The sequence below is a fragment of the Vigna radiata genome, chromosome 5, assembly GCF_000741045.1.
Source record: "Vigna radiata var. radiata cultivar VC1973A chromosome 5, Vradiata_ver6, whole genome shotgun sequence".
Taxonomy (NCBI): Eukaryota; Viridiplantae; Streptophyta; class Magnoliopsida; order Fabales; family Fabaceae; genus Vigna; species Vigna radiata.
In genome coordinates, this window is record NC_028355.1 from 15,562,244 (window position 1) to 15,574,379 (window position 12,136).

Below are 12,136 nucleotides of genomic sequence, written 5' to 3' on the forward strand. Positions count from 1 at the left end.
TTTTCTTAAAGAATAACTAAAATATGTACTTTTTAATGAAGTGAGGTATATAAACGAAACTTTAGAAAGATTGAGTTATTTTTTTTTAAGAATTCTCCCAGAGATTTAGTCACTTTAAAAAACTTAACCTAGATTTAATGTGGGTTTATATTCACACATGATTCTGGATATCCTTTGGTGCTTGTAAACTATTGTGAGTATATAGATGGTTTGATTTTCAAGTTTTTCCAGATTTGCTTGAATAGTTTAGGATTATCCTCATGAACACTCTCTCTTAATCTGTTTAGTGAATGCATTTTCTGTAAATGGAGATAAGAACTACCACAAAAAATGCTTAAGCTAAAACAAAAGGGTCTAGAATATAGGAACATGAAATATTTATGCATAATCTAAAACAAAAGAAGGACCTTGAATTTCAATTTATCTCAAATAAGAATGAGTATCATATAATATAATACAATTGCAAATCTAGAAAATCACAATTTATCCTGAAGATAACATTCGTTTCAAGAACCAAACAAAATAATTACATTTGATCAGCAAAAAACAGAAGCCTTGGGCGAAAAATCACTTGTTAGTGGAAGAATCAGTTTGAGGCCATACACTGATCTTCTCCTTCTCATACTTAACAAAGATAGCTCCAACGGCAGCCACAAAATAGATCTGAATCAGAATAATCGCCGGCGAGTGGTAGTTGATAACGCCCTTCCCCGTCGCCAGCTCCACCAGCAGCAGCGCTGTCAAGCCGAGAATTGCAATGCGACCGTTCAACCGCTCGCTGTACTGGCTGAACCCTAGCTCCACCTTCACGCCCTCAGAAACCGGCTCCTTCAGCGCTACGGGCGGCAGGAACACGCCCGACCCGGATCCGGAGCTTCCTTTCTTCGACTTCCGATTCTTTCGGAGCTCCGCTTTCTTTCCTATGCCGCTGCGGTTCCGGAGGCGGAGCTGGCTGATGCGGCTGTCGAAGTCGTCGTCGGAGGCATCAGGTTCAGGATCGGAGGGCTCCGAACCGGAGGGAGGGGTTTCAGGTTCGGTGGCTCGGAGAACGACGAGGCGCCGGGGATAGGGTTTGGACCAGGTAAGTTGGAATGGCAGTGAGAGTTTTACATATGGTGATGCTAACATCGCCATTTTTTCTTCTTTCTCTTCTTTCCGAGTTTCTTTCAGATAACATTGTTTTTTCTTTTTTTATTTTATGTGGTGCTCTCTTACTTCATTTCTCAGCCATAAAATCAAAGTAAATGTGTATATTAATTAGTTTTACATCTGAAATATTATTTCGGATTAAATATATTTTTGCTCTTCAACTAATAAATTAGAATTAATTTTTCTTTGAAATTTTTTGACTAATTTAATCCTTTACTTTTATCTTTAAAATTGTATGTTTTTTTAACAAAATTTTTATTAAGTTTATTTGAGGTTTTAAATGTATTTTACAAATGTATTAAAGAGTCTAAACAATTCAAATGCTATTATAAAATATGTTTGAAACATTAAATAAATTTGACAAAATTTGATAAAAAAACTAAATCTACAAATTTCTAAAGTTAAGATATTTTATTGGACCAAAATTTTAAAGAGCGACTAATTTCAATTTTAAGTGAAAATTAAGAAACTAAACAAATATTTAACCTTATTATTTCTTTTCCAAGACTTTTGGGATTTTTTTATTCTCTCAAGTTATTTCGGTCATTTCAATTTTCTTTCTTTAAATAACTCATTGTTTGATGAAAAATATGTTATTTTACCAATTTAATTTAGAAGTTAAATACCATAAAAAAGCTTAAGATACATCATAATCAAGTAATTGTAATTTTTATATTAAATAGAATCCAAATTTATGTGCAGTGATATTTTTATAATTCATAGGCTGAAACTTTTTACCTTGCCTCTAAATCTGATTTCGGGATAATTGAAAATCAACTCTATTTTTTTCCTTGTAATAAAACATTTTGTGAGAAAAAATAGGACTTCTTTTTTAAGGTTCTCTCATTAATTTGATTTTTTAGTTGAATTCTCCTTTTATTTGAAAATATCGTGAATGTTATTGTCACTTTATTTGGATGTAGAGAGTGTTATTTTTATTGTTATTTATTCTTGGATTATTTTCTATTCAATGAGATTTTATTGTAATGTAGTTATAGTTGTGGTTATTTTTCCTCATCTTTTAATTCAGTTGAATTAATGTATTGTTATTTTGATGGTTGAAATTTGAAGTTTGATTCACTCAAAGAGTATATAAAGAATGATTATTTTCAACTAGGATTCCAATTGTTAGAAAGTAAGAATTGTTAATCTGGAAGAAGACTATTTTTTTCATTTATCAACATGTATTAAATACAACATAGATATTAACAATTCAAAACATAAAACAGAACCAAACAACTTTAACAAACTTCTACCTAAGACTAATTCAAACATAAATAACAACTAATAACCAGCTACAGGAATTTAAATTTATAAAACACCTACTGAGGCACAACTTTGGCTTATGATATATTTGCATCACCTTTTTTACTTCTTATATTTGTGTAGTATCATGCATGGGAAGGGTTCCTAGTTTTTTGTTTCTTTCTCCTTAGTTGCAACTGATGCTTTGTGTAATATTGTTGTACCTATATTTGATTAATGATTTTTATCTTTGACCAAAAAGATACCAAAGAAGTATATCTAAAAACCTTTACAAAAAAACTAATCCAAAAAGGAAAACTTCAAAATCATGATGACAGACTAACTATACAGAAAGTAGAGTTGCCGAAACACTTGATTAGAAGATTATGAAAGTTGGTCTAGTCAAGGTCATCATCATCAGGTGCTAGATCACTGTATTGTCTTTGCCCTGCTGGACTCTCACATTCAATGACTTGTTGCCTTTGTTTCTTTAACTTGACACCAAACAGAAAAGACTTCAAGGGTATTCTAGCACGACTTGTGGATTGTTTTCTAATTTGGTCTTGATTGTTAACCCCTATTTCTTTACTCAGTTCTTGTAGCATCTTATCAACTTGGCCTTTCAATCCCTTCACAAAAACGACACCTGCTTGTAGTTGAGTACAAACCTTCTTGTTCTCCTGCTTCATGTTGAGAACCTCACCTTGAAACTTTGCAGCCTGATACCCACTAAGTTCTGCCATATTTGATGCACAATTTGGATTTGCTGCTCTTGCTATTTCATCTTGTAAGGTGCACAATGATGGGTACCTACGTTGTAACTCTTCATGCAAAATCTCATTGTTATCCAGCCATAGTGATAACTCGGTTCTTATCTCTCTCAGGTGTTTAATTATTGCTTTTATTTCAGAATGCATGATATTTAAGTTGTCGTGGGACATATTGTCGTCCCTTACGCTTTTAAGCTCACATTTTAAGTCCTCTATGGAATCATGGAACTTCTGTGTCTGGTGCACTGAGGTGCTGAACCTCAACCAGAACTCAAGGTTCTCCTCTAGCAATATATTAATGGCTGAACGAAATTTCTTCTCCAAGATTGAAAGTGAACGGCTCCTGTTATGCTGGCTAGATGTCACCTTCACTAGTATGCCAATCTTTGTTTTCTTATCAACACATTGGTGGTGGTGATCTGCATCAGAAGTACTACCTGCACCTGTGTTTGAAGTTGGATTTTCTGTGTCCTGTGTCTCTGTTTCATGAGGTGCAATTCCAAGAAGTGCTTCTTGTGGTGTGTGGTTATAATCGGGGAGAGCGATGCGAGGACTTTCTTCAGGATTTGTTTCAGAGCAGGTCAGCTTCTGCTGTAAAATGTTGATCTCTTTTTCCTTAGTTTCAACTGTATCCTTCAACTCCCTTATCTGTTAGTATAGATATAAATTCTCAGGATTGCAGGAAATGCATACCATATAAATACAACTTCTAAAAGTAAAATGTCGACACTAACCATTGCACCTATTATTTTAGCTTGTCATTAAACAATTTCAGAGTAGTTTATGCCTAAAATTCTGATATGCTAACAATTATTGTTTGGGTTAAGTATGAACTTAGTTCCTAAACTTTTATGTAAAATTGAAATTCGTGTTTGTTCAAAACTTGAATACATTTTGGTTCTCAAATTTAAAAATGAATGTATATAGTTTTTCAATCCAATCACGTTAAATTTTTTTTACGTGTCAAATACTATTTCATGCTAGTATTTTAGTTGTTTAGACTGTTTGACATGTTTCTGCTTTAATGTTTTCTGAAAATATATTTGACACGTAAAAAAAGTTCAATGTACTTGGATTAAAAGGATTACATCTAATTATTTTCAAAATTTAGAGACTGAAATATATCAAAGTTTCAAACATAGACAAATTTTAGTTCACGGTTCACGTCAAAGTTCAGTGACGAAAACGTATTTAACCTCTATTATTTGGTGGAGGACACTTGCGGCTACAAATTCAAAAATGAAAAAAAAAATATTAAATGAAAGGTAGAGCTTTTAGAATCTTAATGTATTAAATGTTGCACTTCTCATCATACACATATTTTTATTTTTTAATGAATTTTCTTTAAGCTACATGTATGAGAGACCCGTAAAATTGTACAAAGCTTAACCAGATTTTTGTTTCTGATATATAATTTATTCTGTATGAGGATTAAGTAAATCTATACATCAAATTTGTTAAAAAAGGTATTGCTCCTTCAATTTGGCTTTACATTGTTAACATTGAAGTTCACTATATACTCAGATATTTATCTAAGCATTCATTAATTTTTCTTAGCTCTTAGACACACACACATGCATATATATATATTGACTGATGTTTACCTGAAGTGCGAACTCCAAAATGTTGTCCTGATTTTTCTTCTCCGCATCATTGAGTTTGCCCTTTACATCCTCGTAGTTCTTTAAAACTGAATTGAATTCCGACAGAATCTTTTCTCTGTCATCTAATCCACTTGCAAATATCTGACTCCACTTAGTTTGATCCTTCTCACCAGTTACCTGATCGAGTGATTCAGTGTCAAGATTACTCTTTGACTCAGAAAAATCATCCTTATTCAGCGGAATTAACTCTGGATTGTCTTCAATCATTAAATCAGTACTTTTATTCAAATTGTACTCGTTATCTTCATTTCTAACATCACCAAGATTCACACTGTAGTCTTCCTTTGTCTCCTTTGTAGTCTTAAGATCCTTCTTGGTTTCTGTGTTATCATCACCTAGTTTTTCAGACTCCTCTTTTAGTTCTACATCTGATGCACTTCTGCTTTTGTAAAGTAGCAAGTTCTCTCCCTCCTCATCTGGCTTCACATCATTTATTTTTCCTGAAAGATATTCAAGCTCAAAATTAGCCCTGGTAAAGAGTCTTTGGAGGCTGTTGCCTCGCGTTTTGACTCTTTGATTGAGAGTTTTAGCTCTCTTCAACTTTTCTTCAACTTCTTCCAGCTTCTTTGTGGTTTCTTCTGAATCTTCTATCAGCATTTCTTCTTCCTCTTCCAAGACGAGTGTAATTTTTTTAAGTTCTTCTGCTTCTGATCTCAGTCTCTTTACTAAGCCAGTCTGAGAAGAGACTGCAGTTTCCAGCGTAACAACCTTATTTACAAGATCATCAATCTTGTCAGCCATTTCTGCCAAAGTGAGGGAACTACCTGAATCTTTCTCAAGCTTTTCATTGATTTCACACTCATGCATTTCTTTTTCCAAGCTAAATACATCTTCTTCCTCTGTGCTTTTTCGGTCTTGTTCACTTTTATCTTCAGAAAAGAGTCCATCTCTGAGGATTTTAAGCTTGCCTTGAGCTTCCTCAATCATTTGATACGATTCTTTAGCCTCTTCAGATGATTGTGCCTTTACCTCTTGCAACATAAGCATGGTTTCTTTGCATGAATTTAGAGCAGTTGCTTCCATCAAAGCTCGTGCATCATTATCTTCTATGATATTATTAATGCCAAACTCATCTTCAAAATTGCAAACTCTTCTCTGCATATTTTTAATCCTGTCTTCAATTTCCCAATACTTTTCATAGGAATGCTCATACAAGCTCCTTACAAATTCTTTCTCTGTCTGCAGTGCCAAAATTTCTTTCTGAAGCTTGTCAACTTCTTCTAGTGCTTCAGCCGTACTCAGACCTGAAGTAGGACTAATGGGAGGAGATTTTGCAGAGCTAGCAATCCTCCTAACTGGATATCTTTTTCTAAAATCGTTCGGTATATCTGGAGGTTTAGGAATGCCCTTTTTTGGTGTTTGATTGATGGGGTTTTTAGATGATGATGACTTTGTTCCACGGAAACTTTCTTCATCATCATTCTCATCTATTCCATAGTGGACTTGTTCTGGGAAAACAGTGGCAATGGTGCGGTTGGCACTTTGAAGTTCCTTTGATATACGATCATATCTCTGTGCCAATGCTCTATATGCTCGAAAGATTTCTTCTACATAACCTATCAGCTGTGGCCTCTTCCTATAGTACATCTCTGCCCTTTGGGAAAATGACTCTCCTTCATTATGAATGATGTTGAGGGTTTCGGCCACCACATGCTCCATATCTGTTGAGTTTTTGTATGCATATTGGCAAAGTTATTTTTTCAACCCAAGGTATTATTTTTACAAAGTAATCCTATGAGAAATGTGGGTTGGAGTTGTGAGAGTTATGTGATTATCATCTGTGTTTTTCTGCTTCTTGTTCTTCATGTCATCAATGTATTTATGAATCAGGCCATTCTATTATTATCCTTTGTTTCACATTATAAACATTTTTCTTCATTTTTCTAATCAGAAAATGGTGAATACAGAAATGGGGCAAGTTTTTATCTGTGGAAAAAAATGCATCATGTTTAACCAAGTAGACAACCTTGCCATCTTAGGACAAAGAGAGAAATCTGCATCATTTCTAAATGATTAAGGTTTGTGAAATCCAGAGAAAAGAAAATGTGAATATATCAATAGGGACCTACTGATGTTTTGATTGAATTGATGTGATATAAAAGCATGAAACTATATAATACTAAGAGAGATATATACCTTGGAGACTTTGTTCCAGCCATTTTGATTGTTTTGTCCTGATGTGGCTCGCCCACCACCATGAATATGCACTGGTTGCGGCTCTATGCAACATTTTTATTTTGTGTAACGATCAGACACATTTAATCCATTGAGATTAGACCTTGATGATGAAGATAAACGAAACCAATAAGGTGGTTCAAAAATTTACAAGTTAAGGAACACAGAATGTCTAATTAGAATAACTGCAAATTTTATTAATGATGTTGGCTGTTAAAGAATTTTAGATAAGAGAGAAACAATACATGAAAACGAGGATACTTCTCCACAATTATTGGTGTCTAATGTATTGGATCCTTTGAAGACCAAAATGTCTGGAGAGCTTTGTTACGGGGCTTTTAAGTGGGTACTTTAGTCTTTTTAGGGAGAAAAATATATATTTTAAAATTAAAAAGCATAATTTCAAAAGGAGTTATAAATTATGATTTATTTTCTGTGACATTTGATCAAAATCATCCTTTAGTTTTCTCAATAAATAGTTTTATCAAAAAAAAAAAAAAATCTAAGAAACAGCATTTAACATAGTTTTTCTCTTGATTACATTTTTTTCCTTTACTAATAATTAGATTGACGATATGGTGAATAATAAACAAGTAGTTTATAAAATAAATATTAATGTGTATACAAAAAACTAACATAAATAAACGAAGTATTTGTTTCAAACGTTTTTAAAATATAAAAAAAAAGTCGTTAAAAGTCACATTATTCTTCTGAAAGAATGGAGAATATATAAAAAAAAATAACATGCTTACTTAGCATACGAGTAAAGTAAAATAAAAAAGCATTAATTAATTAAATTGATAGAAGATAATGTCTAAAAAATTGAATAGAAACATATTTATCTCGTTAGATTAAACCAATGATGAAGAGATATAAAGAAGAAGAAGAATCTACTTTAGAATATTATTCCAAATTAGGAATTTAAAAATATAAAAGTATAAGACATAATAAAATAAAAATAAGATTAAATAATTAAAGCTTTTGTTATGTATAGTTGAAGAAATAACATAATAATTCTATATTAATTCTAATATGATTTCGTGTGATATGAGTAGTTTAAATAAAATTTAAAAATATATAATAAATGAACATGTTATTAATATTTTCTGTATGACCATATTTATTTAAGGGTTAAATATGTTTTTGATTTCTTAATTTTGAGTGAAAATTAAAATTAGTCTCTCTTCAAAACGTTTTAGTCCCTCAACTTTAGAAATGTATGAATTTAATCTTTTTAATCAAATTTTGTTAACTTTATTTAATGTTTCAAACGTGTTTCTTAGTTAAGATTGAAGCAAAAATGTGTCAAAAAGTGTAAACAACCCAAATGCTATTAAGAAATCATAGAAGAAAAACTAACAAAATTTAGTTAAAAAGACTAAATTCATACATTTCAAGACTAAAGCATGTCAAAGTTTTGAAGATGAACTAATTTCAATTTTCATTGAAAATTAAGGGACAAAAACATATTTAACTCTTTATTTAATTGTATAATTAAATAACATAATTAAAACTGAAAAAAAACTATGGCATTCACAGTCACTCATCACAATAACCCAACCAAAGTGGGTGCTTTTGTATCACCAATTTCTTTTTGAGTTTAAAGTGTGATTATAATAATTTTGAGTAATAATCAAAATTAATTAGAAGTATGACGCTTGTGTGTGGGTGGGCCAACCAAGCGTCATGGAGCATTGGTTTGAATTGCTTTTTTGTTCGGACGAATAAAACAGCATGAAAAAGAGGTAAAAAAAATATTCTCGACGAAGCTCACACAAGCAGAATCTTTTACACTTGCAAAACCCTGAAATCTGACGTTCTGCCATGGTTTTCACAGCCACGCTGAGTTCAAGCTTCACTTCAGCACCTTCTTCCTCCTCTCGCTACTCACTCTCCGCAACTTCCTCCTACTGTGCATTTCCCCCACGCAGGTTCGCGACTCCAAGAATGGGACCGTCTCCGGCTCAAGCCCAGGCCCAGTCCAAGGAGGCCAAGCTCTGGGGCGGGAGGTTCAAGGAGGGTGTAACCGACGCCGTGGAGAGGTTCACGGAGTCGATCTCCTTCGACAAGCAGCTCTACAAGCAAGACATAAAGGGAAGCAGAGCGCATGCGTCGATGCTCGCTCACCAGGTCTGTCACGAAATTTTTCACTCTTCCAATTCAACGCTCGGCGAAACACTCACTGTTCTTTGTTTAGGGTTTGATAAGCGCGAGCGACAGAGACTCCATTCTCGAAGGTTTGGAGGAAATAGAGAGGCGCATTGAGAATGGAGAGTTCAATTGGAGAGCTGACAGAGAGGACGTGCACATGAACATCGAGGCTGCGCTCACCGACATGATCGGTGAGCCTGCGAAGAAGCTCCACACCGCTCGGAGTAGGAACGATCAGGTTTTGACTGACTTTCGCCTCTGGTGCCGCGACGCCATCGACGGGATACTCGTCAGCATGAAGCAGCTTCAGGTGTCGCTGCTGACCCTGGCTTTGAGGAACGAGGGTCTCATTGTTCCTGGTTACACTCACTTGCAGCGCGCGCAGCCCGTTTTGCTGCAGCATCTTCTCTTGGCTTATGTTGAGGAGGTTTGATCGTAGTTTAGGCCTTGTTTGTTTACTGCTTTTGGAAAAGTGACTTTTTTCACTGAGCGTATATTTGAACATTTGAAGGTGTTTGTATCCTGAACGTATTTTTTTTTTTATTGTATTACTTCTTTTGCGAAATGATTTTCAATGATAGGTTTTATATGAGAAATTGATGTTGATTATTGTGGAGTTTCTTTAGAAAACAGTGTTGTAAATCAAGTGTATATGTCTCGCCAACTTTAAAATCTCATGTTAATAATAGAAGAGTAGAGGAGTTCGACAACTGAATGGTGTTGTTATTTATGTCAGCACTGTGTATATATGATGTGTTTATCGTTGTTATTATTTTGAAAATGTATGTTCTATCTGATTTATTCACTCACTTAATTAAGGAGGTGATCTGGATTTTGGGTATAATTTTAGAACTATTATTTATTATGCAGATTGAGCGTGATGCTGGGCGCTTGGTAGATTGTAGAGCTAGGATGAATTTCTGCCCCTTAGGGGCTTGTGCATTGGCTGGTACAGGGCTTCCCATAGATCGATTCATGACTTCAGAAGCTTTAGGATTTACGGCTCCCTTGAGGAATAGGTATTTCACTTCATTTTATTTTATGTGAAGTCAATCTATGTAATTATACCTAGCATGTAATTGGTTTCAAGTTTTTATATGCATATCTTTGCAGGATATGCTAACTGATTTTATATTATGTTAAATAGTATAGATGCAGTTTCGGACCGAGATTTTGTACTGGAGTTTCTTTCTGCAAATGCCATCACAGCTGTGCATCTTTCTCGGCTTGGTGAGGAGTGGGTACTGTGGGCTTCCGAGGAATTTGGATTTATCACACCAAGCGACTCTGTTTCAACTGGAAGTAGTATTATGCCTCAGAAAAAGAATCCAGATCCCATGGAACTTGTTCGTGGGAAGTCTGCCAGAGTCATAGGGGACCTTGTTACGCTTCTCACATTGTGTAAAGGTCTTCCTCATGCTTACAACCGTGATTTGCAGGTAGCTAAAAAGTAAAAAAAAAAATAAAAAATAAAATAAAGTGTAACTTTTCTTGAATTGCATGTTTTCTTTCATGGTTTGTTCTTTAGTTCATTTGTTTTATTTGTGCATTTTTTTGTTGTCTGCGATTCACTAAAAAAAGTTCCTTTGTGGAAGTAGGAAGACAAAGAACCAGTATTTGACAGCGTGAAAACTATTTTGGGGATGCTTGAGGTATCAGCAGAATTTGCTCTCAATATTTCCTTCAATCGGGAAAGAATACAAAAGGCATTACCTGCTGGTCATCTTGATGCAACCACACTTGCCGATTATCTTGTTAATAAGGTCAGTCCCATTTACTGTTTTGCCTTCTGAGTTAACTATCTGTCTGCTATACAAATTTGTGTTACTGAAAAGCAAGATAATCCATCTGGTGGAATCTTTATTCCCCCTCCGCAGGGTCGTTTGCTTCAGCAGAAAATAGAATCAAGCACACTCCCCCATCCCCAAAATACAATCAATCGAAGGAAATAAATGTTTACAAATTTTACATCTTATCTTGTTTCAAATACTAATTCAAAAAACTACTTTGTGAAACGCTTTTCATGTCATTGTTCCATGCTCCACTATTACCAGTCTATCCAGTTCAGGATTAGATGTCTAAACAACGAGGGGTACTGTGTGTGTGTGTGTGTGGGTACTTCTCCCCTAAAAAGGGGACTCATGCATATAGGGGTCAGGAGGGTTCTGTCGCAAGTCATCGTGCATCTGTTCGAACCATGGCTGCTTGCTTTTATGTTCCAACTATATCATTCTTTCTCTTCTACTCAGGACTTCTGATTTTTAAATTACAACTTATCCTTTTGATCTCTATTAGTCGTGCAATCCTCATTCTTTCTTTTTCTTTCACATTTCAGGGTGTGCCATTTAGAACGTCTCATGATATCGCTGGAAAATCTGTTGCTTTATGTACACTTAAGAACTGCCAACTGCTGGACTTAAGTCTTGATGAACTCAGAAGTATAAATCCAGTTTTTGAAGAGGACGTGTATGATTTTCTTGGAGTAGAAAATGCGATCCAGAAATTTGTCTCTTACGGCTCCACTGGGTCAGCATGTGTTGCCAGCCAAATTGACTATTGGATGAAAAAACTTGAAATGAAGTAAAGATTATCCTGATTGTCATGATAATCTCATCGTGCCATGGAAAGCCAATCCCAAAAACTTGGAATAAATGCTCATGCCAAAGATCCTAACGCGTAATTCTGGAATCCACCAAGATGATACCTTTGAGTGTTTGAAGTGTGTAAGAGCATTAGGTTTTATATGCAAATTAGTCAGGTTTTCTGAATATTTCAGAATCAAAATGTCACACCTAATAGTGATCTTATATTTTATGGCTTTTAATGAAATAAAGTCATCTTCAGCCACCAGACATCACATGAATACCATCAAATGAACATGAATTTTTGAAAGTTAGAGACAATTATTATTATTATTATTATTATTATTATTATTATTATTATTATTATTATTATTATTATCATAATTTGCTTTTATTTCAG

General features: G+C 34.3%; 3 protein-coding genes across 3 annotated transcripts; 1 reads left to right on the forward strand and 2 right to left on the reverse strand.

The window, feature by feature from the left end:
- Positions 1–390: 390 nt before the first annotated feature.
- On the reverse strand, positions 391–1,235 carry LOC106761399. Its single transcript, XM_014644952.2, has one exon. It carries the CDS (start codon positions 1,132–1,134, stop codon positions 568–570), a length of 567 nt encoding a protein of 188 aa, XP_014500438.1. The 5' UTR covers positions 1,135–1,235; the 3' UTR covers positions 391–567.
- A 940-nt stretch (positions 1,236–2,175) lies between these two features.
- Positions 2,176–6,520, reverse strand: LOC106760367 (protein NETWORKED 2A-like; the record flags this gene model as incomplete). The annotated part of the gene is made up of 2 exons (XM_014643805.2): positions 2,176–3,812; positions 4,769–6,520. Coding segments are annotated over 2 exons (2,772 nt in total), but the record flags the coding sequence as incomplete, so codon positions are not given.
- A 2,221-nt stretch (positions 6,521–8,741) lies between these two features.
- LOC106759828 (argininosuccinate lyase, chloroplastic) lies at positions 8,742–12,057 on the forward strand. Its single transcript, XM_014643174.2, has 6 exons — positions 8,742–9,133; positions 9,201–9,581; positions 10,025–10,173; positions 10,302–10,593; positions 10,753–10,917; positions 11,490–12,057. Exons 1-6 carry the CDS (start codon positions 8,828–8,830, stop codon positions 11,736–11,738), a joined length of 1,542 nt encoding a protein of 513 aa, XP_014498660.1. The 5' UTR covers positions 8,742–8,827; the 3' UTR covers positions 11,739–12,057.
- The last annotated feature ends 79 nt before the right edge of the window (positions 12,058–12,136 follow it).

Excerpts from the sequence above, each read along its gene's own strand:
- LOC106761399 (XM_014644952.2), bottom strand. The coding sequence starts at position 1,134 with ATGGCGATGTTAGCATCACCATATGTAAAACTCTCACTGCCATTCCAA.
- LOC106759828 (XM_014643174.2), top strand. The coding sequence starts at position 8,828 with ATGGTTTTCACAGCCACGCTGAGTTCAAGCTTCACTTCAGCACCTTCT. Across the intron at positions 9,134-9,200 it reads CGTCGATGCTCGCTCACCAG|GGTTTGATAAGCGCGAGCGA; the intron begins GTCTGTCACGAA and ends TTCTTTGTTTAG. Across the intron at positions 10,174-10,301 it reads ACGGCTCCCTTGAGGAATAG|TATAGATGCAGTTTCGGACC; the intron begins GTATTTCACTTC and ends TATGTTAAATAG.